The sequence below is a fragment of the Drosophila takahashii genome, chromosome 2L (genome assembly GCF_030179915.1).
Source record: "Drosophila takahashii strain IR98-3 E-12201 chromosome 2L, DtakHiC1v2, whole genome shotgun sequence".
Taxonomy (NCBI): Eukaryota; Metazoa; Arthropoda; class Insecta; order Diptera; family Drosophilidae; genus Drosophila; species Drosophila takahashii.
The window spans coordinates 8,334,420-8,362,116 of record NC_091678.1 but is presented as its reverse complement, the minus strand read 5'-3'; the positions used below and the strand labels follow the sequence as shown (position 1 = coordinate 8,362,116).

The following is a 27,697-nucleotide window of genomic DNA, read 5'->3' as shown; positions in this document are numbered from 1 at the left end:
TTTCATACACTAAAAATACTAAAAATAATATATCATAATAGAAATACTTTTAATGCTATTAAGCTCTTCGATTTAATTTCTGGTTTAAATAATAAAAATTAAACAATATAAGATTACAATTTAAATATCAGCTTCATTTATTAGTCTATACATTAAAAAATTGGTTAAACAAATAATTAAACCATTTAATTTAAACTAAAATGAAAGCATCAGTTAAGTTCATTAGTTTAACAATTTAAATACTTTTAAAGCCATCAAAAAAAACCAGTTCTCATTGATTTAAACCTTATTCCAGTAAGAACCCACCTTTACAATTGCCAGCCCGATCATCTCCAGAATGCTAAGCACATAAAATCAATTTGGCAGGCAAACAATGCCAAAGTACGTAATTTTTTCCAGCAATCACTTGCACTTGACTGCAATTGCCGTTCGAGCAGCTTCAGGTGGGCCGAAGGCCAAAGAAGAAAAATCTACGAGGAAAAGGGCCAGAGATTTCCAACTATTCACAGGTCAATGAGCCGACTGAGCTGGCAAGATGATCCAAAAGGTAGTGCAGAGGAACTCGAAGAGCTATGGCAGCAATTTGTGGGTGTCTCTGGTGATGCACGTGCCACAGGAATTTAGAGAATAAGAGGAGAAGAAGGCAGCATCATCACCATCAACGGCAATCAGCTTCTGAGAGGGCGTGACAAATACAAAATATCATGGCATACTTCTAGGTGGCAAGCAAAAATATTTACTCCGCATTGCGTATACGCCCCGATGGCCCCAGGAACGTGACTCAATGTGCGCTTGGAACAATAAAAATATTTATGTGCCTTTGGCAAGAACAAAGCCAAGTATAAATCATGCAGCTGATTAACATGCGAAATCTGCGAGTCTCTCTAAAATGCCAACGAATACCAAAGACAAATGTTGGCTTGTGAGCAAGGAAAACTTTCTTCAGATTTAACAAGGGCAAGCAGCAAAAGATAACTAGAATAATCGGCTTAAGTCTAATTTTTAAGAGAGAAAAAAATAAGGAGAAGAAAATCTTCTTTAAATAAGATAACACAATTTCGAAATATAAACAGCATTTTTTTAATAGCCAGAAATTGTACAATTTAAATGTTGTAATTTTAGTTAAATTTAAATACCATTTACAGCAAACTCCGTTAATTACAAACCACATTTCAAGCACGATTGCTATGTTGATAGAAATACCAACCATAAAATTATGGTTATAACATTGCACAAATATTTCTGCGACGGCTTGGAAAGAAAAACAAAATGCCAGGGCAACGCGAACAATGACAACTTTATCCCCTGGTGCGGTTTTGTTTTTTTCTACTGGTCCCCCAACCCCGCGTATGCGCAATTTGGCGCGTAATGACATTTATGTGAGCATACTTTTACGATGCATATTCCGAGTGCCTTTCAAGTGGGCGAACTTTTGCCAAAAATAATCACCAGGGAAAACTTAAAGCAATTTAATTATCGAAGACATTGTGATTGAAAATTTGGGTTACATTTAATTAGAACAAATATGCAATATTAAATGTTGAAAATATATGATACAAACATATGTTGATTTAATATTGATATTTTAGGCCAACACCACAAAATCCATAAAATTAAGTAACGTTTGATTTACTGAAATACCTCATTTAATCTTATCAATATTTTAAGTTATGTCAATAAATTTAAACAAATAGTTTTGATAAGAAAATAATTTATTTGAAATTTAAAAAATAAAAATAAGCCAAGGTCAAACGTATTAGGTTTCAACGCTTAAAAATCGCTTGCCAAAACTGTCTACAAATCAAATAATTAAAGAAATCCCGGAACCAAAGAAATGCCAGTAATAAATGATTTGGACGGTTTTTTTTTTGCGGGGGCGCTCAGTGAATCCGAAATCAATGTTTTTTATGTTGGCGCCAGGCTGTCCACGAAAATAAAAGGAAGCCAACGACTGAGCAGACATAGACAAGGCTGCCAATGAGCCTGAGGAAGGGGGCGTGGCAGGACCAGTGGGCGGATGGGCGGATGCTGTTGCTGTGGCAACCAGGCGCCATTCGGTCGGCAGAACGCACCCATAGACAAAAGCTGCAGAGCCATTTGAGCAGTTCAGCTGGCGACGACAGAACACAAATGCTAACGCATGTAGGTCGACCCAGAGGACGTCTTTGTATTTGTATTTGTATCTGGATCTGAGCTGCTAGCTGCGTATCTGTGTGAGCGTGTTTCCGCTTTTGTGTGTGTGCCGAAGACAAACAACAACATTCTGCGCATTAAAGTCGCTGCTCATATCCAAAAAATGGGCTACACCCTGAAAAAACAAAAATGGTTCTTAAAATTAACAAAAATAAAAAACGAACCAAAATTTTCTAAAATATGTTTTAATAAAAAACATTTTTAAAGATTGTTATAAGCAATAAGAATGGCTACACTCAAAAATAAACACAGTTTGCTTCTAAAATTAAAATAAATTTAAAAATCAAACATGATTTTAAGATTTTACGAAAATAATTTATAATTAAAGGAAAGAAAAGAGAAAAAGTATTCATTCATATTAAAAGTTTTTCTACATAATTCGAAAATGTAATTTAATTTTGAAATATTTAAGTTAATAAACTTTCAAGAAGCTCTTTTTTTATGGATTTTTCTCAGTGTGCGGTTCTGTTCTTGACTTAATGGGCCAACATGTCGTCAGGGCTTTCATACTCATCCTCAACAATAAAACTAACAAAGTTGCCCTATTATTTTTGGCCTGCGTAGACAGTGACTTTGACTCTGGGCCACAAAACAATTTCTGCAGACATTTTGGCAGCAAGTTTCAAAGCGACAGACAGGACGGAATTTGTGGGCGAGTCCTTGGTCAACTTAGGCGTTCGTCCTCCGCTTTCACATATGAAAATTTCGATTTTATATAATTGCCGACACATTCTTCACATTAGTTCATAAATTTCGGAGGCCTCTTCCCCTGCTTACCAAAGTAATTTAAATGCCAAGCATAAACGATGGGTTTATGCCCCAGGATTTTCAACTGTTTGCATTGCCATTAAAAGTCCAGCCATATCAGTTAAATATTATGCTTATATTTTCATAGAAACTACAATTACGAATACAAAATACGAGACTTAACGCGCAAGAGTTGCCAAGACAGACGGGGGATTGTGTACGTAGCTAGATATGGCAAACATCAAAGAACTTAGTGCAAAATATTTAAGACTTAGTTTAACCAGTTAAGATAAGGTACTTTTTGGATGCAGGATACAGGATGCAGGATGCGGAAGTTTAGGTGTTAATTTAACGACTGAAGACGGCGGCCGCCACCAGACTGACCACAGATCCCACCAGACTGTAGCCCACCTGTCGGGCTCCCAGCAGTGAGGTGGCGCCATTGCATCCCTCCTCGGGGCAGGTGCAGATGATCTGCTTGTAGCCCTCGTTGTCGGCCGTGAAGCAGGCATTCTGTATCTTCTCCGGAATATAACCGCAGCTCCTCTCGATCCTGTGCGAATCGTCAACCTCGAACTTAATCACCGTCTTTCGGCAGAAGGCTTCCTTGCCACTGGGTGGCGTGCAGTCCGTCAGGTATTGGTTGTCCCTTTGGGCGCGGGGAGTGTTCACGACCAGGCCACCGCAGTCCTCGTTGTCGTGCGAGTTACACTGATGACACCGAATGGCACTCACTGCAAGGGCAAACGAAAAGGGCAAGGTACATTAAATAATTACTCTTTAATTATGTTAAGTAGATATTAGGTAATAACCCCTGTATCACCTCATAATATTTTCTCTAATTATTTCTTAAATGCTTGACATTTTTAGGATATTTATACCCTTGTAGAGGGTATTATAATTTCAGTCAGATGTTTGCAACGCAGTGAAGGAGACGTTTCCGACCACATAAAGTATATATATTCTTGATCAGCACCAACAGCCGAGTCTATCTAGCCATGTCAGTCTATGCGAACTAGTCTCTCAGTTTTAAAGCTATCGCGATGAAACTTTCCCGAAAGTCTTCTTTCTATTGCAGGTAGTACGTATGTCGGAGCGAGCCGGATCGGACCACTATATCTTAAGGCTTCTATAGGAATATTCAAACAAATATAAGAAAATTCATTGTAACTTTGTAGGAAGTAGGCGTTTTGATTCTTGACTACTTAAAAACAAAATTGAAATAGAAACGCTGAATCTGGAATCCCTGGAATTGCACCGAGTGAGCATTACTTTATCTGCAAGGGTATATAAGCTTCGGCTGGCCGAAGGTAGCTTCCTTTCTTGTTTTTTTTTATATTTGGAAAGTTGCTAGCTAACTTTTAAGTTTAAAATAAATTCCTGGAATATAAATAGCTTCTTGGTTTAACTCCAAAAATTATAATATGAATTTAGACATTAAGTGGCTATTTTTATAATCTTTCAATAGGTTTATCTTTACTTTGCAATTAATCCCTACCCGTTGATATTATTTAAAATATTTGCTTTAATTATACAACCACAACTCCTTTTTTTCTTCTCGACGGTAATTGGATACGTGCAACCTCAAATGGCATTCAAATGCCTCGCGAATCGCCCTTTTCAAAGTCTCCGTCACACTGACAGTAAATTGTTTTATTAGCCTCCCACTGCCACCCCCCGTTTCTGTCGGCAGGTAAGGCCTCTGACTGACAAACTGACTTCTATTCGACTGCAGTAACCTGAATAATTGCATGTCAACTGCTTGGGGCCAAAAAAATAAATGCCGAAACATCCAGACATTGGCACGCAAACCCTCGAGGAGTCGGCAAAAACTTGAAGTCACTCGGAGTAAAATTAATGCGAAGTTCCGTAACCCTAACTAAACTATAGGGTAATTGCAAATTAATAAAAATTATTTATTTCTTAAATAATTTTAATTATATTTTCCTTGCTATCTACTTCAATTACCGACATAAATCACACATAAATTCTTAAAACCTTGTAAATTTGTCAAATTTAAAATTAAGATAAAAAACTACGTTAATATTTTGATGTAAAGTTATAGGCCCTTTTTAAACTTATTGCAGACAATTTTCAAACCATTTATAGCTTTAAGCAATTATCCTGTCCATTTTCTTTTCTATTACCATATCTGTTTTTCCTTAAGCCCATTTGACAGTCTCTACCCAATTTGGTTACCATTTGACAGAAACTATAGCCCGAGGAAACGGCAGGGAATTGGAAGAGTTGAAGACGTCACTCAAAAGAGAATTTCCCCATTGAACCTGGTAAAAAAATATTGCATTACCAAAGGGCAAGGACATGACGACTGGAGGAACAGTAGCTTGAAACTCATTCTTGTAAATTACGAATATGTCTGAGGTTGTCAGGATTACAAACGTCTAACGTAACGGGGCGTATGCATAATATTATAACACTTTGGTGGCTACTCACGTAGACCGTTTGGCAATTAAGCCATTCCAGGGCAGGGCGAACAAACATTGAGTAACAAAAAGTCACCTGCCATAAAAATCCACAGTGGCAGTTCGGAATTGGAATTTGCATTTCTAGCATTTCGCATTTGCATTTTACATTTGCTGCATATTCATGCGGCTTTTCAGTGAACTTGGATGGAAAGCGGAAAGGCGGAAAAGCGGGAGGAAATCGAGGCAGTCGAGCGCAATATCTCTCAACTGTTGCCATTGTGGTAACTTTTCGCCTGACAATTGTTCGCTAATGAAACGCGCTCTTAAGTTTGCCAGAGAAAAGGGAGAAGTATTATTCACTTGCCACTGGAATGTCCATAAACGTGCATATTTGCAAAACCGATTATTATATATATCCACATATGTTCGCGTGCAAATACTTTCAATATTATTTAACGCGGTTTAATGTTCCCTTAACATCCAAGTGCGAGCTGCAAAATTGCTTGGACAATCAATTTATTCGTGGCGGCGGCCTACAAAGGATTGTGTGTGCGTGTGAGCTTCCAGTGGCTAATTAGAATAAACTCTCGGATTTTTTAAACAATTAATAATTAACCTTACTGGTGGGCGTTGAAGTGAGACGTAGAAAGATAAGATAATAGCTACAAGCACTCTGAGCATCGTAAACTTATTGAAAGCATAAGAATGAAATAAAATAAATGTCTTAAAAACTATTCAAACAATTCTAAAAAAAATAATTCCTCTAAAAAAATTTAAAACATTAAATATTCACATTTACTAGCACCTAACACTATCCATTTCAATGATCAATTACCAAGATCATCTTTAAAAGCTTCCACCGCACTTCGACTTCCTTTCATTTTTCAAGCAGCAATCCGGGTAAATTCAATTAAATTTTGGTGCTTGCTTTGAGAGCATCAATTTTCATGAAATGTCTAGGTGATTCACAAAAGAGTTTGGCATGAGTTTCCACCTCAGTGATTTTATAGCTTGTTGAGTTGAGGTTAGTCGGTTTAAAAGAGATGGGGAAATAAAACAATTGGCGAAAACTAAATTTAAACAGCTCTAAAGTGTTGGCCAATCAATTGGTATTTCGTACTGAGCTAAATGAAAGTGGTTTTCAATTGATTAACAAAACAAAAGGCAGCTGTTCTTCGTAAACTAATTATGTACTGGAATAAATAGTAGAAATTGCTTAAATATACTATGGAAATTCACCTGTTAAGAAATTGGCGACCAATCCCAGGCACACGGCATAGATGAACATAGTTGGTGACATTTTGTGGTTTTTCGTTCGGGTTACAGATCACCGATAGCTGACTTATCCAACGCTGATGCTGTAAAAAGTAATAGAATTTCCTTTTTAATTTATCTGATTTGTTTTCGGTTTTTGTACTGGGGTTTGTTTGTAATTTGATTAGCGCTAAAAGCAGCGGTCTGTTCATTAGCATTGCTGTAGTAATATTTATAATCTATAATTCCTTGTACATATACTGATGTTATTTACACTAGTAAACCGGTATTAGAACGTGGCTTATAAACGTGACAAGTGCTAATATTGTACGAATGCAACTTTTTATTTAAGATTTCAATATTTCACAAGGCTAATAAAATTCTATATGTTTTGTAAATTTGTATTAGATTTATTTATATTAATTAATAAAGGAGTGAATGTAATTCCAACGATAAGCCACTAAAACTGAATGAACAGAATACAATTATCTAGTATTCTTAGAATTTTAAACACTGTTTTGAATTGTGTTTATCCAAAAGCACTTAAACATCTGTTCAAGTATATTTAACTTTTTCTCAATAATCAATTTTAATTTATTTTTTTTTTATTTCTATATTTTAATTCGCCTTTAATAACCTTCGAGAAGTTTAATTGACAACTCTTTATGGTCACAAATGGTTACAACACACTATTATTCTCACAAACTCACACAATTATTATTGTTTAATGCGAGCGGACAACTTGACGCGAGCACCGTCGAGATGAATCTGAAAACTCGTATTTGACTTTTCGAAAAACGTTGATTTTTCAAAAAGTCAACTCAGCCCGAAATGAGAGCCGAAGAGAGCTGCTTCGAGAGCGCGGAAAAAGAGCGACTTCAACAACAAGATCGGCCCTAAAGTCAGCAAATGGGAAAAATGTAAAAACTTCCGTCACTCGATCGTCTTTACGGGGTCGTATTATGTGAGTATATGTGCTAATACTTATACATATATAGGGGATGCTACACAAGGTAGTTCACTTGCTGCATTGATAAGCTCTGGCTTCGGTTGGTTTCAGCTTGGTTCTCAACCCAAAAACAAAACACAATCCAAATGGAATCCACCGGCTTGAACCGGTTAAGTCCGCCGTGACGTCACTGGTAGAAAGAAAAAAAAGTAAACAAGCTATGACTAAATTATATCTCATTAGGTGACATTGGCCTTCCGTTTGAATAACACGTATTTATTCCATTTAACATGTAAAGAAGTCCCTTGCTTAGGGTTCTGTCATATGGGTCTTCCACATAGAGAAAAGACTCAAGCCAATATCAAAAACTTTTAAAAATTGCGAAATATTATTATTAAATAAATTATTAAATTTTGTAGATGTTCCCTAATTAAACTATTTTTTTTTGTATATTAAAAACGTATTAAAAATTCATAAATATAAGCATTAACTTTTCTTCAAAAATATCACCTTGTTATGATCTATTAAAATAATCTCAATCAAGGATTATAAAAAGTGTAGTACAAATTACTACTGACATACAACATAATAATAAACTGTTTATATACCTCATATTTGGTTTACGATCGGAAGTCCTAAATCAAATCTTGGGTTCGGGCCGAGATGTCATTGCCTCTAATGTGTTTTTCTATCGTTTTGGTTCCGGGGAGCTGGGTTTAGCGATAGGAGCACGTTCTGACGGCCAGAACGTGGACTGTTCGAACTCTATATAGACATGCATAATTCTAGTCCCTTATCAACGGTACCGATTAGTTAAAACTGGTTCGCACCTCCAAAAACTCAGCTGTGGTGGTTTGGTCTAGTCCGCATCGGTGACGAAGTCAGACTTCCAGACTCAACTTAATTGAGGAAAACAGCGGTGTTGATAGGGAGGACGGAGATTATCTGTCCTAGTTCAAGGCAGTTTTGGCGGCAACGTTGATTTCTTGAGTCATCGTTACGCGTGCTAAATGTTTCTCAAAGTCCGCTCCCTTATTTTGCTGCATTAATTCGGTGTCCGATTCTGCAAGCAATGCAACTAATTTGAAATTTCCACGCTTCTTTGTGTGGAAAGCGAAAACAAACCGAATTATTTCAGCGGTAGACCTTTCAGTTTTTGGTTTCAGCCAGTTTGAAGCGGTTCTTGGGCTAAATTAGCTCTTTAACTCAAGCATGACCATAAAATTGTAGAAAATGTTTGAAAAAATCTTAAGTGCAAGAATATAAATAAGAATTCAAAAAAGTAACTTGATTTTTTGTTTGTGTGGAAAAATCAATTTGGAAAATTAATACCAATTATTTGTTTATCATTCTGACCATTAAATGTTTTTGTATTTTAAGGAGGAATATCCAAGATTTTTTCTTTAATTAAGAAAAGTGGTTTTAAAATGCATAAACTGCTACAAGGAGAACACTAGAAAAAGTTTTAGGTACAAAAGCAGGAGTGACATATTTCAAGAAGTAAAACATATATAAAAATTTCTTGGATTTTCTTTTTTACTTTGGATTTTGAAAACGTTTTATTTTCATTTTTCTTCTTTTTTCGCACCTAAAACGCCGCAAAATTTTTACTGTCCACTCAAACAAAATTCAAATTCATTTTTAGTTAAAAAAAAAAATTTTTAAATAATTAATTTTTGAAAAGATTCTTTTTTAATTTTGCAGAACTTACGCTATTTTATTTCCAAAAGCTTATTTGAGTTGAAATATGAAAATACCGAAACCTATCGACTGTAGAACCAATCTGCAGCAAATCGAACGTGTAACTGAGGTCTGTGAAAATGTTGTCTTTGTCTTTAGGCAAATGGCATTGGGATCGTATCGAAGTCAGAAATCAGCTGATCAGCGAGCGTTATTGGGAGGTCAGACTTGGATTCGATTATACAAAAAACAAATTCAGTGAACAGATTCTTGTTTGCCGGAACCGGTTTGCGGATTTTTTTGTTTGTTTTGTTCTAACAAGTTTTCTCTGGAAGTGTAACTCCCCTGCTCCAACTGCCAGACTTGAAGATTAATTGCGCATAAAAATACGAATTTAAAGTTTACTCAGATCGATTGAAAAGTAAATAAAAGAAGCGCATTTTTTGGGGTTAATGCTCTAATCAAAACAAGGGGAATTTCCCAACCAAATAAAATATCCCATGTTAACCTTAGTGAGAGCTTTTAGTCTGTTCTACAACTTATTAGAAACCTTAGCTTAGGTTTAAACCTTAGCTTAAGGAGCTTCAGCTTTCAGTCTCAATGGTATTTAAATTTAAAAAATTATTTGCCTAATATGTTAGTCAACATTTTGATTACCGGTACTTTAACCCCAATCCAAAGACGAAACTCTTTTCTTTTTATTGCTATTTATAGTCACAAACATAATTTAATGCAATCAACTGAGGGACACTGCACTGAAAGAATATGATGTGATATATGATTTTGCTGTCTTAAATATTAAATATTATTTTAGCCACTATTATTTCTATAAAATTTCAAATTTGATCAATTCAAATTTATTAGTTTTATTCGAGGATTTTTCATACCATTAGCATTAATTATGATTATTTTCTGTGTAAGTACAAACGAGACTCGGAGACAGAGTAAAGACAGTCTCCCCAAAGGGCAATCTTCCCCCATGGCTTCTTCAATTTCGCGCACTGATTGGGGCACAAAAGCCAGCCAAAACGATCTGCAAAAATATTTATATGGCGAGTGAAAGAGAGATTTAATTCAATTGACCAGCGTCTTGGGGCAGCAATTTGTGCGACTTTGTGCTAAGCTAACTCGGAGCTCCAAGAGGAAGCCTGCGATTAAGCTTAATTAATGCACCGGGCAGATTTATGCTTGGGTTATGCCACATTTTCTGCCCGTTCACGTGTGCGTCTTGATCTCCGGATTGAGTGTCTGGACGCCTAGTTGAAGTGGCGCTCAGGGTTATGAGTGGATAGTCCAGTGCACTGCCTTCCTAATTGCAGGTTCTAATTGCGAGTACTTAAATATACATAAATAAAAGAGTAAACAGACAAATGGGGCACAGAACAAGTGGGAAATATATATGGAAGTAGAATGTTTTATTAATTTTTTTCAAATTCAATAAATAGGTTTTAAAACTCATAGTTAAAATTACACCAAACGATTTGTTATCTGCTCGTTGAGTAAGTTTTGGAAAGATTAGTTTGTAAATGTATTTTCTTAGCTTAGATTAGAGGTTTCATTACTAAATTGGCCCTTATAACCCTAACCCTTGATAATCTTGAACTAATTATTTCTTCACATTACAAATGGGTACTTAAGTTTAAACCTAATCTGTTAATAATAATAACTATAAAGTAATTATTAATTTAGGAGATAAGTTTACTGATAAAAAACCTATTAAATAATTAAATGTTTTTTTGATAAAGCATGTGAATTTAGGAAATAAGTGATGCTTTATCTGTACTAAGTTTTAAATGTGAAGATAAGAAAAGATTTGCCTGAAATAAACAAACAAAAAACATAAAATTTTTAGATTAGCTTATGAAATAATTTAATCTATAAGACGCTTTCTCAAGACCCCACCCCTGTAGACCAGTGTCGATTGAGACACTTTTTAGCAGCTACTCTTTCGTGTCTCCTGACTGCAAAAAGAGGAAAAAGAGGACGCACACTCGAAAGCTTCCCGGCCAAAGCTCCCTGGCTGCAAGCTGGAAATCTGAGGCTGGGATTGGGGCCACCACCCACCGACCACCGCCCACCGCCCCCCTTTATCGCCACCCGATCCGATCCGACTGCTCATCCGCCCCGTGGACTGGCCTGCCCGTCCGCAATTCGTGTTCGTGTGGTACATTTGTCGAGTGCGGCTGCTGCTTTGCCCAGTCGTTTGCCGTTTGTCAACCGTTTGCCAGCGTTTTGCCGTGAGCGCTAGTTTTTTGCAAGGAATATCATATTAGAGCCACCAGCAGCCCCATAAAACGGAAAATCTGTGAATCTAGTCGCCTGTGAAAGTCGCACGTTAAGATCCGCGACCAATCGAATAGAATATAAAAGTATTTAGTGACCCAAACGAAAGAGTGTTTCAAGTCTACAAAATAAAAATGCAGTACATCTATGTGATTAGTGCGCTGATTTTGGCCATCGCCGTGCAGCAAGGTAAAAAGGATTTAAGGTTGAATCGCTGAACGGACGTCCGACATCGCGATTACGATTACATAATAGGAGATGTACGATATGGAAGGGGCAGGTTCCTGGGTCGCGCTGAGAAATGGGAGAGCTTGTGGCGCCGTCCTGACGCCGAAAAGCGAAAAAGCCAGAGTATCGTATCTATAGGGTCTCCAAGCCGGCCGCCGTGGCGCCTTTTTGTCCGACCCACTGAGTAATATTTGCATTCAATAGATATAAGTTGGGTTCCTTGAGCTCTCTGTGAAAAGGAACTTTTTTCTCTACTTCATTTGTTGGCTCTCTGCCACAGCTTTTTCCTGGGCTGCGTGGAAAAAACGGAGGAGGTGGGGTTATCCATAGGGTCGTTGCCAGTTGACATCCTGACTAAAACAGATAATAATTAGCCCACACTATATTATCCCTTCGCAAAGAATAATCCCGAGGAACTTGTGTTAGCTTCAAGTTTTTCCTTCCTTCTTTTCCTTCGAAAATCTCTTTATAACTTTTCCCACAAATGTGTGTATGTGCAAGGATAATGTAGGACATGCGCACTCTATTTGGTTAAAGGTCCTGGGGGCAAGTTGCAGTCCCCATCACCCAAAACCGAAATCCGCTCAGTGACTTATATAAATATGCTACATGTTTTAATAAAGCGAAATAAGGAAATATCTCTGTTTCGTAAATAACTCAATAGATCAAAATTAAATTTCGTATTGCGGAATTTCTTAATATATTGTATATGCACCATATTTTTCGCGTTCTAGGCAATTCAATCAATGCAATTTATGGCTATTTATAGACCGTAACAAACCTTAATTGGAGATGACTGTAAACAGTGGGAATAGTTGGGAATTTTACGACACAAATTTCGGGAATATTTTGTGGAAGATATGAATTTTGTTTAATTTTGTTTTTTTTTTATGATAGGAATGTAATGTTTATTTTATTAAAATCACTTTTTTTATATTTTGTTTTTTTTTTAGTCTCAAAATTATTTTAATAATATGATTGGTATATTTTTCTAATTTTTCGTTAAATACAATACAAATAAGTAATGTTAATCCATAAATATAATCTTAAACGTTTAAAGGGTTCCATTTTCGTTTTCATTTGTTGTTATTTATTATAGCAGATAAATAATATAACAGGTCTTAGGCAGTGGCGGATCTAGGATTTTGTTGCGGGGGGTGATATCAGAACAAATTTTTTGTTGCATATTTTTTGAATACCAAAATTTCTTTAATTTTTCAGCCGAGTGGTGGGTGATATATAACCTACATATACTACATAAATTATTATTAAATTAAATTATTAATTAAGTTTGACTCAATGGTCTACTTATCCATTTGCTCTTAACTCTAAATGAAAATCTGCTTGTTTCAATAACTTATTACTCATCTTTGGTACTTCCTTTTAGTATATGACATTCTTTTGTCATGATGTTGACGTATCCAGCTCTTAGAGTATCTAGTCCACCCCGTAGAGTGCTTCATCTTACCGAAGTCCTTTTCTATTGTTCTCAAGTATCTTCGCCCAAAAAGCAGGCAGGACATTTTTCCGCCCTGCTTATGTAACCCAAATATACTGAGAATGGACAGTGGGAGTATTAGCATTCACACCCAAGAGAAGTGAGGCAAAGTTATTCGAGTCCATTAGCAACGTCGATGTCTCAATTAGCTGGGCACTCCTAAGAGCCTCGCAGTCTGCCGCTAATGGAGGCGTCGATGGATCCGCTGGATTCACTGGCATTTCCATGCCATTGTGCCATTTTTGGCACCGCGTGGGACAAAAGCGCATCGCAAGTTGCACCATTGTTGTGGCGGGGCAGGTGACATTCTAGCGGACGGACAGGCGGCACATTTTCAGTTCGTATATTCGGAAAATTAAATAATGCGAATCTCGTGTCGCGCACGACCTTAAATTCAATTTAGCTAAGGCAACGACATCAATCATAAGCCTCGGAGATCTCTTTATACTTATATCTAGGTGGTATGGCTCAAGTATTTGTTTACACGCCTGATTCTTTCACTTGTTTTGTGAAACTATTAAGGTTAAGCATATGCCAGCTGCAAATGGAAAATTTCTAATTGGCACTAACAATAGCTTTGCGGTCAATTAAGTGGAAGATTGCATAGGCGGGGAAAAAATGAGTGGCTGTTAAAAGGAATCTAGTGGAAAGGAATATGCACTTAGGATGCGCAAATGCAATTACGGAAATACCTTTGTGGATGCAAGGAGTAAAATAAGTGATTTAATTAAGTAGTGGGTTTCTGTGGTGATTTCCAATTTAACAAGAATTTAAGAATTTACGAGACTTTAAAGATATATTATTATAACAAGTTTACCAATAATTACCATAATAACATAATTTGAGTCAAATTAAACTTAAATCATGTTCATTGGAAATATGAATAGACCAATTTTGGTTTTATGATTTTTTTTTCAAATTTTTAGCGTTATCCTGTCGTATGATTTTTTTTTAATAAAAATTACAAAATATTTGTTATATTCGGTCCCTGAATTGAACACTTTAGAAATATTATAGCAATGGAAATTAAAATAAAAGAAGCTATATTTTAAATTATTTCCATATGATCTAAAGAATGCGATTTAAATTGTGTATTGCTTAATGAAGAAGTTATCATTAACGATCAACATTAAACTATTATTTTTCTTTGAATTAAAATATTCCTTAATGCTATTTTAAATACAATAAAATATTATAATTATTTTTTATTAAACTATTTTCCGTAGGATATGCCATCAAGTGCTTTGTTTGTAACAGCCACAAAGATGCCAACTGCGCGTTGGACATTCCGCCCGACAACTTGGTGAAGGACTGCGATGAGCAGTACTCATCCCGCGGCAAGGGGATTCCCACGTACTGCCGCAAGATCACGCAGATCATCGAGTTCTCCGTGAACAGCCGTGAGTAGAAAGAGTAAATAAATAAAAGAGATCGAATTATACCCCGACTTATCCCACTGCAGTGCCCCCGGATAGCCGAGTGATAAGGACCTGTGCCTACCAGAACCAGACCTCCACCAACTACTGCTATCAGCGTGCCGGGTTCGGAGGTCGCCAGGTGGTCTGCTCCTGTGATACGGACACCTGCAACGGAACCGGGGCGATGGGCGCCTCGGCGGTGGGCGTGGCAGCCGCAGCCATGGTGGGACTCCTGCTGAGCGCCCGTCAGTTTTTACAGCGTTAAGGACGAAATCGAGGGAGCCCCTCAGTTGTTTTTGTTTGTTTTATCGATGCATCCACCCAGTTTTCTTTTCGTAATGCTGCTGACTCTTTGACTTCTGTGACACTTTCACCGTTTCTCCCCCAATCATCATCAATAAGGTCCACTCGCAGAGCTGCTCCAGAGCCAGGTAATCATAAATATAAAGCCTAAATAAATTATATAATTATAATAATTATATAAATCTATATTTCTATTTTCAGCTCTGGTCCAGCCTGATTTTGTAACATTTTTTGAATGGAGAACCGTAAAAGCTTTATACAAAGTATTAAATAATAACATAATTCCCTAACTAGAAGTGTATATAAAAACCAAAGAGAGCATGTAACAATTGGCCAATATAATCGTTCAAATCTATTTACATTAACAGGAATTTTGAAACTAACGTATTAAACGAAAGCAAGGAAATTAAACGAATAAATAAAACTAAAACCTACCGCAGTTGAAAGTATTTAACAAATCGAAATAAACGAATAAGTCAAAGATGGCCACAAGCTAACAATGTTAAAAATTAAGGCTACCGAAATGGAAAAGTAGTACATAATAAATGTTAACACTCTTCGCCTAAGTTTCTCTATTTTTATTTACATAAGACTTAAACCAAAATTCTAACAAGCAAGCTAAATGCAATAGCGAATATAAAAATGAAAGTATTAAAAAAAAATAAAGCTCAACGAGGAGAACACTTCATAGAATAATTAGCAAGCAATTGGGAGGAAAGTCGTCCTTGGATAACCCAAAGATAGTTGTGACACGCTTAGGGGCGGCGACCACGCCCATATCTACCGCACTCCCAAGGGGAAAAACACTCGTTGTTGTAACCAACTGCCAAAAACGGAAAACTTTGAAGTCGTTTCATCTACCGCATAGGCACCACCCAGCAAGGAGACACCAAATTTATGGGAGATCCATTAGAGGAAACACCAGTGAAACCTTTTGTCCAACGTAGCGATAAATGCAGACGCAGATACCAAGTAAACTATATAAAATCCTTACACAAAACCAAAGCAACAAATACATCATTTTTAGTTCGTATAGCAAATTAACAGTTTATAGTAAAAATTTTTTAGTTAAGAATCTCCTCTAAAATGCAATATTTATAATGCAATAAAATTGTAAAATGTTTAAAGTGAAAAACAATAAATATGAATACAAAAGACGAATGTTTTTATTGCCCAGAAATGCAGTTTGTATGAGAAAGTTGGAACTGATTTTTCAACCTTTGATAAAATTTGTTTTAAAGTGTATTTTTAAAGGATAAATAAATTTTCTAAAGACTTTTTTAACTAAGTTTAAGTTTAAGAATTTTTGTTTCAATATTGTTTAATTGTTGTTAAATTTCTAATGGAAATTGATTACCAATTTATTGATCTAAATAGGATTGCAAAATCTATTGGCTACTAGATCAGAATTTTAAAAGAGTTTTATTTCGCTTAAATTTTAAATAGACTTTTTGTCTTTCTGTGAGAAATTCTAGTCATAAATATCATATGTTTTGGCTTTTAAATTCATCGATTTTCAGCAGAGGAAATGCTACTTGAGGTAATTACAAGATGCCACTATAGATAAAAACATTTTTTAGTGGAATAAGGTAAAATACTTGCTGAATTAATTACAATTCGCTGAAATTCAGTGAAGAGATAAACCGAAACATACAGATAAGCGGATTATACTTTACATTCCACGTCATGGACATGGCATGTGCTATGATCAAAATGATTGAAAGATATTGCGACTATGGGTTCTAAGAGTCCTTGTGGACCACCCTCTTGAGGGCCAGGAAACAGTGGCGGGTGGTCAGATCATGATAGCCAACGGGTCCTCGCTCGCAGTCCGCGCAAACCAGGAACTTCCTGCCGTCCACTGTGTGGGAGAATCCTATATTCTCGAACGTCATCATGTCCTTCACCAGCCAGAAGTCCTTCAAGGGCTCGCTGTTTAGACTGTCCGCCGTTCTGTCCTGTTTTTGCATCATCAGGGGCACTTCCACCTGAGCGAAGGAAAAGGTAAACAATTAGGAATTGCCCAGTCAGATGGGAAATAACACCCGGCACACTCACTTCCTCCGCGCTGAAGGTGCCCTCCTGAGCCTTGAGCATCAAACTATTGCAGAACTGGCAGCGCACATTTGATTTGTTCTTTCCATCAACTATTTGGTCACTAAAATCAGCCTCTTCCGTCATTTTTTATTAATGTATATTAATTTTGTACCAAATGCATGAAATCTAGTGTTAAAAGTAATATTCGGGTGCCTAACAACACTAGTCCGTTCTGCGGTCACACTGATGTAATCGGTATTCGATATCGATATCCGATATTTATGGCACCCGTTAAATTACAAATTCAAAAACACGGTTTCTGTCACATTTAAGATATTCTTCTTCAATACGAAATTAATTAATTTTGCTTGAGGAAATACAAAAGAAAAACGAGTAAAACATATTTGTTTCATTTGTTGTCTGACTGTTTAATTAAATTAAAAATTCAAAATCACAGTTTCCTGGTAACTTTAAAATATCCTTCTTCAATCTGAAATAAATTAGTTTTGTTCTAGGAAATACAAAAGAAAAGTAGTAAAACCTATTTGTTTCATTTGTTGCGACTGTTTTAATTTCTTTACTGATATTTGATTTGTTGACAATCCCTAGATTATGGTCCTATTAATAAGCATGCGACAACTCTCTGAATAACTAGGCAACTCTGGCTGCCATTTTTGAAAGAAATTTCCTTTTCTTTTCTGACTTTCTGACGGTTCGGACGGTTCTTCTTTTGGGCCAAAAATTCGGCACTTGCCATTGAGTAATCAGGAGTTACCAACATTTCAGTTCTTGTAAGTTTCTGCCGAGGATTGACCAATCCACATTTAAATAGTCCTCGATAGCTAACCTCAAAATGGAGATAATATTTTCGAGCTTTTTCGGTAGGTGTTTTTCTTGCAGTTTTAAGAAACCAAACTCCTGGCCGAAACATGAACATTCCCCTGTACCAAATACCATCGGTGACCATGCAGTCGATGCACCAGCAGTCGATGTACCAGCAAACCTACTTGGATCGCAATCGCATGGTCACCGATGTCTTCGTGCAGGAACATGTCTCGCAGAGCTCCTGGTCAATGGGAACTCCGGGTCCGTCGACTGTCTTCATACCGGGTACTGCCAATTGCCCCATTATGACCGGAAACGCCCATGTGCCACCGCCTCCACCGGCTGTGAATCCCCATCATATGGCCTACATGCCCATGCCGGGTATGCAGTACTACGCAGCCAGTTCCGGTGCGTTCAGAACGGTTCCAGAGTATCTAGATTGTCATTTATTCCCATTCCCATTTTGCAGCCTCCATGAACGCCTATGGCCAGGGTCAGGTGTATTCAGCTCGTGCCTCGGCCACCGCCAGTTGCAACATGGCTGGCTACTATATGCCGCAGTACTATCCATGTGGCACTCACGTTCCGCCGCCCAAGCAGTACCGGGCCACCCAAACTCAGACCCAGACGCCCATCAAGCGCAGCTGCGATGCGGCCACCCAGGTGGATTTCGGCCTCGAATTATCAGGCACCGAGCTTAAGAAGTCTGGAGCAGTTCTGGTTAAGGATGGGTAAGATCAAACTCTCTAATATTTGCTTAGAACAGAGCTTCGTATAAATAATCTTAAAAATGTGTCCTCAAAGCTCCCCTTAATGAACTTTCTTTGTAAAATAGTTTTTGAAAACAGTATTACCCATGTTTCAGATCTCTAAAATATCCATACTTTTCAAATTTCATTCTTTGTAAAATATGAAGATTTTTCGTGGCATTTTTCGAAACTGATTTGATAATTATTTTAACATAGTTTTTTACACAAATGTGAACTATTTTTATACTTAAATTACTTTATTTTTAAATATTTTTTTTAGGTATAAATTAATTTACTAATATAATAATAATAATATATTATGTTTCACTTTTTAAAAATATCCATAATTTTGGCCACAGAGTAAAAATATTTAATTCTTTGTAAAATATGAAGATTTTTCGGAATACGTGTCATTTTTAGAGGTTATATAATTTTTAAACTGATTTGACAATTTTAACATAATTAAATAAATAACTGTATTTTTAAATATTTTTGTAGGTATAAAATAATTAAGAAATATTATTCTCCAAATAAGAGTTTCAAATCTTTGAGCATAACTTGCAGTTTTAAAAAGTTAAAAAAGAAGAGTTATGGAATAAATGAATGATACAATTTCGACCGTTTCAGCTTTGGTCCCGATGAATCGAGCATTAGTTCCTTGGAAAGCGGAGCCGGCGATGGGTTGCGTGTCCAGAACCTCCTGCGCAACTCGGAGGTGATGTTGCATGAACAGCGCCTCCACGACATGACCAGGATTTCCCTGCAAGGCAGCGAGATAGCCGAGCATCTGGCCAATGCGCATCGCAATCGTCCGTGCTTCAAGAAGATCGACACCCTGTGTGCTCGCCTGAAGCAGGATCTCCTGCGTCCGGACGGCGTGCTGCCCAACATCAACTCGCAGGGAATTGCCTGGGCAGTCAAGGATTTCATCTTCGTCTTCACTCGCATTGTGAATGCCTGGGTTATTCTAAAGGGCTATGTTTATAATACTCCTGAAGGCTTAAACAAGATTAAGGATGAGTTGCCCACGGGTTTCATGGCCACCTTTGATTCCTGGCAGGTTTCGACCCTATCCCTCGTGCAGATGATCATCAAATCCTTTGTGAGTCTAGATGATCTGCTGCAGAAGCAGAAGAACAGCTTTGCCGGAAAGGACTGTGCCCTCATTAACGTGAACATGAACAATAGTAGCTCATTGAACGATAGCAGCAGCTTTGGTCAAAAGCACCAGGCATTGACCAATGGACAAGGACCAAGTGCCTACAGCACTCCACGCAAGCAAAATGGAACGGGGAAATCCTTTTCAGAGAACCAAGAGGCAGCTGCTCTTTACAAGCCAAAATGTCCAATGAATCTTAACTATTTGTACACCATGATCGAGGACTCTGAGGAAACGCAGCGCAATGTGGATGCTAATGGCACTTATCTGAAGACCGGAACCTATCAGCCACTGCAAAAGGATCACAAACTAAAACAATTGGAGCCCCCGACACCAAAGGATACGTACGCGGATTCCCAATGGCAGTGGAAGGCCAACCAAAAGGCTTTGCCAGCCCAGGAGGTTCGCAAAGCTCCAGTTCCCTTGTGCTGTCCGCAGCCTGAGCCGGAACGCGAGCGTCTGAGGGATGTGAGGGCTTACACAAATCCATTTAGCCTGATCGGGCGAGAGGTCACCCGCCAGCTGTACGAGTTCAGCGAGGGAGTAATGGAGCTGGAGCACTTGGAGCGCTTCTTCAAAAAGCAGTTCACTCGCAACTATGTGAGTAATCTTAGTTAAGACCCCATAATTATACCCGTTACTCGTAGAGATCTCGGAAACTACAAAAGCTAGAAGGTTGAGATTTCCCACACATATTCTTGGGCTTCCTACGCAGCGCAAGTTTATTTCAGCCGAGCGCCCCGCCCCCTAAAACGCCCACAATCGCCCACTAACGATTTTAAAATGTGTCTTTAAAGATTTCCGAAAAGTATAAATGCAATTTTGTTGTGTATATTTATACCTATCGAAATGTAAAAGACATTTTTCAAATTGGACCATTCATTAACAAGATATGCGCAATCAAAAAATGTTATATTCATCTCCCTCGCACTCCCTTTAGCTGAGTGACGGGTATTAAATAGTCGGGACACCAAGCCGACTATAGCGTTTTTCTTGTTCGTATTCTTATCTACCATTACCATTGCAGTACCCAGATTTCTACCAACAATGCCAGGATGATTTCATAGATGTTCGAGCCATCATTCTGCAGTGCGAGAGTGCCTCGTACCATCATATTTATCAAGCCATTCACGATCTACGCCGTATCATCTTCGCCGTGCGCTGCTACCTGAAGGTATTGGTTTGGTTCTATGCAGCCATCTGATCTGCCACACTATACACTTCTGTTTGTTTTCGATAATCCTACGATGCTGCATTTATAGGTCAAGGAAAAAGGGCATCCCAGCCAAGGTATCAGTATGAGTTGGCCATTTAATGGACTAATGTACTAATCACTGGTCTCATTCGGGCACTAATCTCATATATAACACAATAACCAGCGCACGTCACTAAATATTTATCGCAACAGCCATTTCGCCTTACTGATTCCCATTTTATTGATATCCTAGATGTACTCGGACGAGAACCTGCAGCACTACATCGATCTCTACGAGCGCTCTGTGAACGGAATGCTGTCCAAGCCACCGCATTTGCCCAATCAATACGATCACATCATGGGCCGTCCTGGCGAAAAGCTTTTCAACTATGAAATCTAAGCGAAGAATCTCCAATAGGTTGTTTATTGAAAGTTGACCTTATCAAGAGGCTTGTTACAAAACATTTAGTTAAGTAGAACTATAGAAAAGAATTTAATTGGATTCGATGACGCGAACTACAGTGCCTTATATAGAACTTGGAGAAGTCTTATTCATCAAACGTTAAAATTAATTTCTAAGTTTCTACGCATTCTAACACCTGTTTTTCGTTCGCAACCACTAGTCAAGCATGTGATTAAAACAAAACATATATTTTATAATATAGTATATATAATTTAACGCATTCTGTACACTTTGTACGGAAATAACTACTGGTTAAAATTCACTACAAAAATAGTTTGTCAATCAAATTCAGATTTGTACAATGAAATAAATCTAGAACAAATAATGTTAGTTTTTTTTTTTATCGATTTCTTAGTTGTTTAGGGAACTCAAAATGGAATCGTAAGTTAGGAACACAAGTAAATACAAATTAAACAAAATAATAAATAAAATCGTATAACAATTGACTTATATACAATTGGTAGTTAGTGCTAATTCGGCCTGACGAAATCCTCTGGATTTATGTCCTGAGCGAGCAGCATTCCATGGAAAATAGTTGCGCTATTGGAGGCCAGATCTTGGGGTTTACCCTCCTCACAAATCCGTCCATCGTCCAGTACGATTATCCGATCCATGGCATTGAGACCGCGCAGGCGATGAGCGATGAAGAGCAGAGTGCAGCTCTTGAAGGCATTCCTCAAGGCCTGCTGAATGCTCAGATCCGATTCGTCGTCTAGGTTGGATGTGCCCTCATCTATGGCCACCACCTTGGCGTTTTTGAGCAGAGCCCTTGCCAAGCAGAGAAGTTGCCGCTGCCCAGCGGAGAGATTGTTGCCACACGATTCCACTTTGCCGTCCAATCCACCCAATTGCTGGACGAGAAGAGTGGCGGCTGCTGAGTTTTTAATCGCATGCCAGATCTCCGAGTCGTAGAAACCATGGCGTGGATCCAGATTTTCACGCACAGTGCCTGAAGAAGGGTGAAAGTTATATTTAGTAAATGAAAGATAGTCAATAAACTATTAACTGACCTTCGAAGAGGAAGGGCTCCTGGGTGATAACGCCTATCCTTTCTCTTAGCACACTTAAAGCCAGAGTTTTCAGATTCACCTGATCCAAACGAATCTCTCCTTGGGACAAAGGTGCCACTCGCAGGAGGGCAGCCAGAACTGATGTTTTACCAGCTCCCGTGCGTCCCACGATGCCAATCCGCTCGAAGGCTTCAGTTTGGAAGCTCACGCCTCGCAAAGCAGGCGCCAAATGCTCTCTATAGCTCAGTTGGACTTCCCGGAAACTCAGAACTCCTTGGGTAGGCCAACCGAAAGGAGGCTCTGCACTTCCGGAGGCATTCTGCTCTTCCTCCAGCTGAAGATACTGATCTATACGCTCCACTGCGACCAATTCCTGCTCCGTTTCAGCCACAGCATGAAGGAGATCTCCCAATTGACCAGTGATGGAGAGAGCATAGGAGATGCACAGACCCACCAGGCCAGGATTCGTTGTGTGAGAGGCGGTAATGGCTGCCAGAAGACCGGCTCCTCCGACGAGAAGAGTGCCCAGCAACTGCAGTCGAAGAGCAAGCCATTGTTGAGCAGCCGATTGCGTCAACTGGGCTTTAATGCTCTCCTCGAGCTTCACTTGGAAGTCCCTTTGAAATCTCGGACTAGCTCGCATACTCCTAATCGTCGTCAATCCCTGAAGAGTCTCGGTAAAGTGTGTGTACAGCGGTGACATTGCGTTGCTTGACAACCGTTTGATGTCTCTGGAGGCGTGGCGATAGCGCTGCTGCAAGTTTAGATAGATTGGAACCATGGGAATGATCACAAGACCTAGCCAAGGCATCGCATACAGGCTGACGCAGAGAGCTCCTATTAACCCAGCCAGTTGAGCCAATAGAATATTCAAGATGAAGGGAAGGGAGTCGTCCACAGTGTTTGTGTCGGATGAAAAGCGATTCAGAATGCGACCCACAGAGGTGATGTCAAAGAAATTGAATTTGGCCTGGAAAATGTACAGTTATCAATATATTCTTTCCATATTTATATCATTTAGCTACTTACAAACATGACTTTCTTCAAGAGCTTTTCGTGCATAAAGATGGCAGCCTTTATTCCAGCGTAGGCAAAGAGAAACGCCCTGGCCAGAGTCACCAAGGAATTGCTCACAGCGATGGCGGTGAAGATGCTCAAATAGAATCTAGTCGTGTGCCCCGATCCGGTATCATTTCCCATCGCCGGAGCTATTAATTCATGATCCAATGAAGTGTCATTCGAATGGGGATCCAACGTAGTTTCAGTGACCCAATAAGCTAGCCAGGCATCACTTAGATTCCTCGTCAATTGCATGAGCAATACAGAAAGCAAAACAGTAAGGACCAATGGAGAAGTCACTGCCTTCCAGTAGCAGGCAAAAACGTCGCCTGAAAGATGTCCGTACTCTCTAGATTCCTCGAGAAGCAGACTATCGACACTCTTCTTGTCATCCTGGTTAGCTAATTCCACGGAACGTCGCCTCACTGTTTCTTCAGGCTCATCATCCGCCTCCTCATCCAGACTCAAATCAATGCTTTGAGTCATATATTCACTGGGAAGAAGTTGACCATCCTTAACTTGGAGAATCTGATTGGCGTGGAAGAATAACTGAATGCTCCGAGTGACCACAATGCGTGTTTTGTGCTTAAGTAGCCGCAGAATGCAGTGCTTGATAATATGCCTGGTCACATGGGCGTCTAGAGAAGAGAGCACATCGTCCAGGAGGTAAACTGTGAAATATAATTAATAATTAATTAAGAAATAACAGTAATAGACGCATAACTCACCTTTCTTATCCTGATAAACCGCCCTAGCTAGTGCCACTCTCGCCCTCTGCCCGCCGGAAAGCGTTCTTCCGTTCTCACCCACGCCGATGAGATCACCTCCGAGGATCTGGAGATCCTCCTCCAAAGCACATGCATGCAAAACAGTTTTATACCACTGCTCATCAAATTGAGCGCCCCAAACGATGTTATCCCTGATGGTTCCTCTCTGGAGCCACGGTGACTGGGGTACGTAACCAAATCCAGTGGTCAGTTCCTGGACGCACACCTCGCCATCGGTGCACTGCAGATTGGCCACTATGGCGGAAAGAAAGCTGCTCTTACCACCGCCCACAGGTCCTTCGATGCACACAAGCTGACCCGCCTTGATGTCCACATTTATGTCTTTTAAGCGGAATGCAGCCGAAGATGTATTCTCCTCGCTATCGTGACAGAAGCTAGCGCACTTCATCTGCAGCACACTGGCGCGTGGGGCATCCAAAGGTGCGTCTTCTGCAGCTCCAGATCCTCCACTTCCCCTCATTATGGGATTGTAATACGAAGAGTAATCCAAATTGGGCACATCCATTAGTTGCTGCACTCTTTTGATGGAAACCCAGGCTTCAATCAAACCATTGAGCACCCAAGGAAAGGCATTCAGTGGTCCTATAAGCATATAAAGCAGGGCCACGCTTGTGTAGGTGGTAGAAGCTATCAACTGATTGCCCATCAGTACAGATACTCCAAATGTGAGCAGGCACATGAGCACGGGAGTGGTGGCCCAGAAGTAGACGCACATGGCATCCAGGTACTTCCTCTTCGACAAGAAGCGCAGCTCCTCCTGTCGCAACCCCCGGATCTTGGTAATGAATATATCCTCCCAGGCATTGATCTTGATCTGCTTGGCTCCCTGCATGGTTTCCGTGGTGGCCGATAGCCTGGCATCCTTGGCAGTCATCAGGCCACTTGAATATATGCCAATTCTTTTGGCCAACCATCTGTTAATCGGAATCAGCATGGCGGCAAAAGCTACGCCTGCGAGAAAAGCAGCTCCCAGTTGAAGGTAAAGCAGGTACAGTGTAGTAAACAACTTGAAGGGAATGCTCCAGAAGAAGTGGAAGCTGATGCAGGAGTTCACAATCCTATCCGTGTCCGTTGACATCAGATTTAGCATATCTGGTTTGGAGTCCTTCAAGCCCCTGGCCTCCAAGGCTTTTCTGTATATAGAGTTGATAACTCCCACTCGCATTTTCATGGAAACCATGGCCATGCGCCAGTCAAAGTGCGTGGCACACAGAGCAGACAGCAAAGTGCTGCCAAAAAGGCCCAATGCATAGTAATACACCTGATTGGAGTCTGCGTGATCCTGCCTGAGAAGTCCTCCGAGCAGCAAGGGACCCGCAAAGCCACTCAAATCGGCCACCAATCTCAGGATTCCGATGAGGTAAAACTCCACGCCGAAGCATCTGTGCAGTGCTCGCCATAAACTCTGGGATTGCGACAGAGCTAGGTGCAATCTCTCGCTCAATCGCGTGATATTTAGGGCGTCGGGCAGATCAAACAGATCCTCAATCTTCCTCAGCTTGCCAGCCACTCCCTTGGAGATCAGGGGATGAACCCAATGGAAGAGGAATCGCGATCCCAAGTTGGCTTCATCCTGGGCATGACCCAAATGGCCCTCGTTCAGATCGAAATGGAAATAGGTATATCTTTGGGATAGCAGAGCCTCATCCTCTCTGCCCGAGGATCCTCCTCTGGACAAGCTGGTGTAAACAGCACTTCCTTTGGGTATCAGGGTGGCTGCAAACAGCAGATCACAGAGCAGCGTGGCCAGGCTCCAGGGCCACCAGTCGTAGTGGCGACTCGTCCGCAGCCACACTGCATCCAGAACCACAACCGTGAGCCAAACGACATTGATTAGCAGCGATCCCCGGTGACTAAGCTCTCCATATTGACGGGCTGTCAGGAGGAAACCTGTGGCGAGGCAAAGGGAAAGCTGATTACAAACGGGGTCATAAATATTTATTTTAGATTTATCTTTTTATTGCGAAAAAATAGCTTTACTTAAAAAATAATTTATATTTTTTCTTGGAATTTTGGGTAAGGGTTTGTTAAGTAGAAACTAAGCCCTGAAACATTATATCTTAAGTTACTAAATTTAAAATATTATGCAATTGAATAAATCTGATTAAACACGGGGTCATAAATATATATTTAAGGTTTATCTTTTTATTGCAAAAAACGTTCTTTACTGAAATAGGAATTTTTATTTTTTCTGTGAAAGGGTTTGTTAAATATAAACCAAACCCGGAAACATTATGTCTTAAGTTATTAAATTTAATATTTTAATGCAATTGAATAAATCAAGTAAATGTAATAATTCTTTACTCAAAAAATAATTTATATTTTTTCTTAGAACTTTTTGTAAGGGTTTGTTCTCTAGAAACCAAAACCGGAAACATTATATCTTAAGTTATTAAATCGAAAATATTACTGCAATTGAATAATTAAATTAATTATAATAATTCTTTACTCAAAAAATAATTTATATTTTTTCATAGAACTTTGTGTAACGGTTTGTAAAATAGAAACCAAAACCGGAAACATTATGTCTTAAGTTATTAAATTTTATTTAATAAAAAAAATATACCAATTCTTTACAGATATGTATAATAGATTTGCTGGTATCTAGAATATGTAAAAGTTTTAAAAATGGGTATTGTATAGATTGTTTTTTCTGTTAAATTGTTTACAAAAATGAATGAATGATATTTATAGAATGGAAATCTGCGAATGCAGTCGTAAACCCAGGTACTGAATGGAGGTATGTAAACCCCGGAGAAAGGAAACCGCACACTCACCGCTGTGAACCACCCACATAATGCACTCGGCACTAACCACCAGCAGATCGACCGCGAACAGTTCAACGCCCTGCTGGTGGAAGGCGAAAACCTTGGCCACCGGGAGCATTGCAAGCACGATGGCCAGGAAGGCCCGGATCCAGAGCATCCGCAGCTGCAGTCCATTCCGGGCGACGGGTCGCGACTGATTGCCGAAATTGTAGGCGGATATGGCCGCAAAGATTGTGTAGACGGGCAGCTGGAGCAGGATCTTCTGGAAGCAGGGCAGCAGATCGTTGGTCTCGTTGGCGAACGGCTTCAGTCCCGTGGGACAGAACTGCGTCCAGTTCCAGGCGAAGTCGCCCCAATCAATGGACGACATCTTGCGCGGGGATTCCTCGGTCTTCCGCTAGTATTGATTAATTAGTCATCGCTGGCCGCACATTTGCACCACTGAACCACTGAACCACCGAGTGGCGTTGAACAAAGCGATAAACACAACAGTTCGACTTCTGATAAAGTTCGTAATGAAAATACAGCCGCTATGTGGAGCCGCAGGGTTACCAACTTTCGCAACGCTGAGGATAATCGATGGGTAGTTCTCGTTTTGAAATTCTCTTAAAATACTATAAATTACAAATTTAAAGTTCTGGGGTTTAGTTCAGTATTTTGATCTG

General features: G+C 39.2%; 6 protein-coding genes across 12 annotated transcripts in view; 3 read left to right on the top strand and 3 right to left on the bottom strand.

Annotated features, from left to right (window-relative positions):
- Positions 1-27,697, top strand: part of Ostgamma (oligosaccharide transferase gamma subunit) — a 103,688-nt gene that overhangs the window by 69,942 nt on the left and 6,049 nt on the right. The gene's annotated exons all lie outside the window — the stretch shown is intronic.
- Positions 3,058-9,371, bottom strand: LOC108062576 (uncharacterized). Of its 7 annotated transcripts, none has more exons than XM_070219704.1 (4): positions 8,178-8,627; positions 7,647-7,759; positions 6,606-6,724; positions 3,058-3,674 (listed from the first exon to the last, which is right to left on the bottom strand). In XM_070219704.1, the coding sequence occupies exons 3-4, from the start codon at positions 6,664-6,666 to the stop codon at positions 3,289-3,291; spliced, it is 447 nt and encodes a 148-aa protein (XP_070075805.1). In that variant the 5' UTR covers positions 6,667-6,724; positions 7,647-7,759; positions 8,178-8,627; the 3' UTR covers positions 3,058-3,288. The 7 variants fall into 7 exon arrangements, with proteins under 7 accessions (XP_070075805.1, XP_070075803.1, XP_017004795.2 ...); XM_070219702.1 differs by lacking the exon at positions 7,647-7,759 and having other exon boundaries at positions 8,178-8,334; positions 8,400-8,626; XM_017149306.3 differs by lacking the exons at positions 7,647-7,759; positions 8,178-8,627 and adding an exon at positions 9,281-9,371.
- LOC108062617 (UPAR/Ly6 domain-containing protein CG9338) lies at positions 11,418-16,136 on the top strand. The gene is made up of 4 exons (XM_017149367.3): positions 11,418-11,721; positions 14,485-14,658; positions 14,721-15,107; positions 15,181-16,136. The coding sequence occupies exons 1-3, from the start codon at positions 11,667-11,669 to the stop codon at positions 14,939-14,941; spliced, it is 450 nt and encodes a 149-aa protein (XP_017004856.2). The 5' UTR covers positions 11,418-11,666; the 3' UTR covers positions 14,942-15,107; positions 15,181-16,136.
- strat (RAB interacting factor STRAT) lies at positions 16,000-17,222 on the bottom strand. Its single transcript, XM_017160634.3, has 2 exons — positions 17,038-17,222; positions 16,000-16,967 (listed from the first exon to the last, which is right to left on the bottom strand). The coding sequence occupies exons 1-2, from the start codon at positions 17,158-17,160 to the stop codon at positions 16,722-16,724; spliced, it is 369 nt and encodes a 122-aa protein (XP_017016123.1). The 5' UTR covers positions 17,161-17,222; the 3' UTR covers positions 16,000-16,721.
- Positions 17,659-21,853, top strand: mtsh (mitoshell). Its single transcript, XM_017149339.3, has 6 exons — positions 17,659-17,807; positions 17,902-18,249; positions 18,311-18,572; positions 19,218-20,349; positions 20,777-20,923; positions 21,198-21,853. Exons 2-6 carry the CDS (start codon positions 17,946-17,948, stop codon positions 21,342-21,344), a joined length of 1,992 nt encoding a protein of 663 aa, XP_017004828.2. The 5' UTR covers positions 17,659-17,807; positions 17,902-17,945; the 3' UTR covers positions 21,345-21,853.
- On the bottom strand, positions 21,878-27,543 carry LOC108062598 (ATP-binding cassette sub-family C member 10). Its single transcript, XM_017149336.3, has 5 exons — positions 27,042-27,543; positions 24,205-26,154; positions 23,447-24,147; positions 22,418-23,387; positions 21,878-22,356 (listed from the first exon to the last, which is right to left on the bottom strand). The coding sequence occupies exons 1-5, from the start codon at positions 27,400-27,402 to the stop codon at positions 21,878-21,880; spliced, it is 4,461 nt and encodes a 1,486-aa protein (XP_017004825.2). The 5' UTR covers positions 27,403-27,543.

Bases quoted from the DNA above. Each gene is read 5' to 3' on its own strand.
- LOC108062576 (XM_017149306.3), bottom strand. From the start codon at position 6,666: ATGTCACCAACTATGTTCATCTATGCCGTGTGCCTGGGATTGGTCGCC. The intron at 3,675-6,605 runs GTGAATTTCCAT...TTGCCCTTGCAG, and splicing joins GGTCGCCAATTTCTTAACAG to TGAGTGCCATTCGGTGTCAT.
- LOC108062617 (XM_017149367.3), top strand. From the start codon at position 11,667: ATGCAGTACATCTATGTGATTAGTGCGCTGATTTTGGCCATCGCCGTG. The intron at 11,722-14,484 runs GTAAAAAGGATT...TATTTTCCGTAG, and splicing joins GGCCATCGCCGTGCAGCAAG to GATATGCCATCAAGTGCTTT. The intron at 14,659-14,720 runs GTGAGTAGAAAG...ATCCCACTGCAG, and splicing joins CGAGTTCTCCGTGAACAGCC to TGCCCCCGGATAGCCGAGTG.
- strat (XM_017160634.3), bottom strand. From the start codon at position 17,160: ATGACGGAAGAGGCTGATTTTAGTGACCAAATAGTTGATGGAAAGAAC. The intron at 16,968-17,037 runs GTGAGTGTGCCG...TCCTTCGCTCAG, and splicing joins GCACCTTCAGCGCGGAGGAA to GTGGAAGTGCCCCTGATGAT.
- mtsh (XM_017149339.3), top strand. From the start codon at position 17,946: ATGAACATTCCCCTGTACCAAATACCATCGGTGACCATGCAGTCGATG. The intron at 18,250-18,310 runs GTGCGTTCAGAA...CCCATTTTGCAG, and splicing joins GTACTACGCAGCCAGTTCCG to CCTCCATGAACGCCTATGGC. The intron at 20,350-20,776 runs GTGAGTAATCTT...TTACCATTGCAG, and splicing joins AGCAGTTCACTCGCAACTAT to TACCCAGATTTCTACCAACA.
- LOC108062598 (XM_017149336.3), bottom strand. From the start codon at position 27,402: ATGTCGTCCATTGATTGGGGCGACTTCGCCTGGAACTGGACGCAGTTC. The intron at 23,388-23,446 runs GTAAGTAGCTAA...TACATTTTCCAG, and splicing joins TCTTGAAGAAAGTCATGTTT to GCCAAATTCAATTTCTTTGA. The intron at 22,357-22,417 runs GTCAGTTAATAG...ACCCTTCTTCAG, and splicing joins GGAGCCCTTCCTCTTCGAAG to GCACTGTGCGTGAAAATCTG.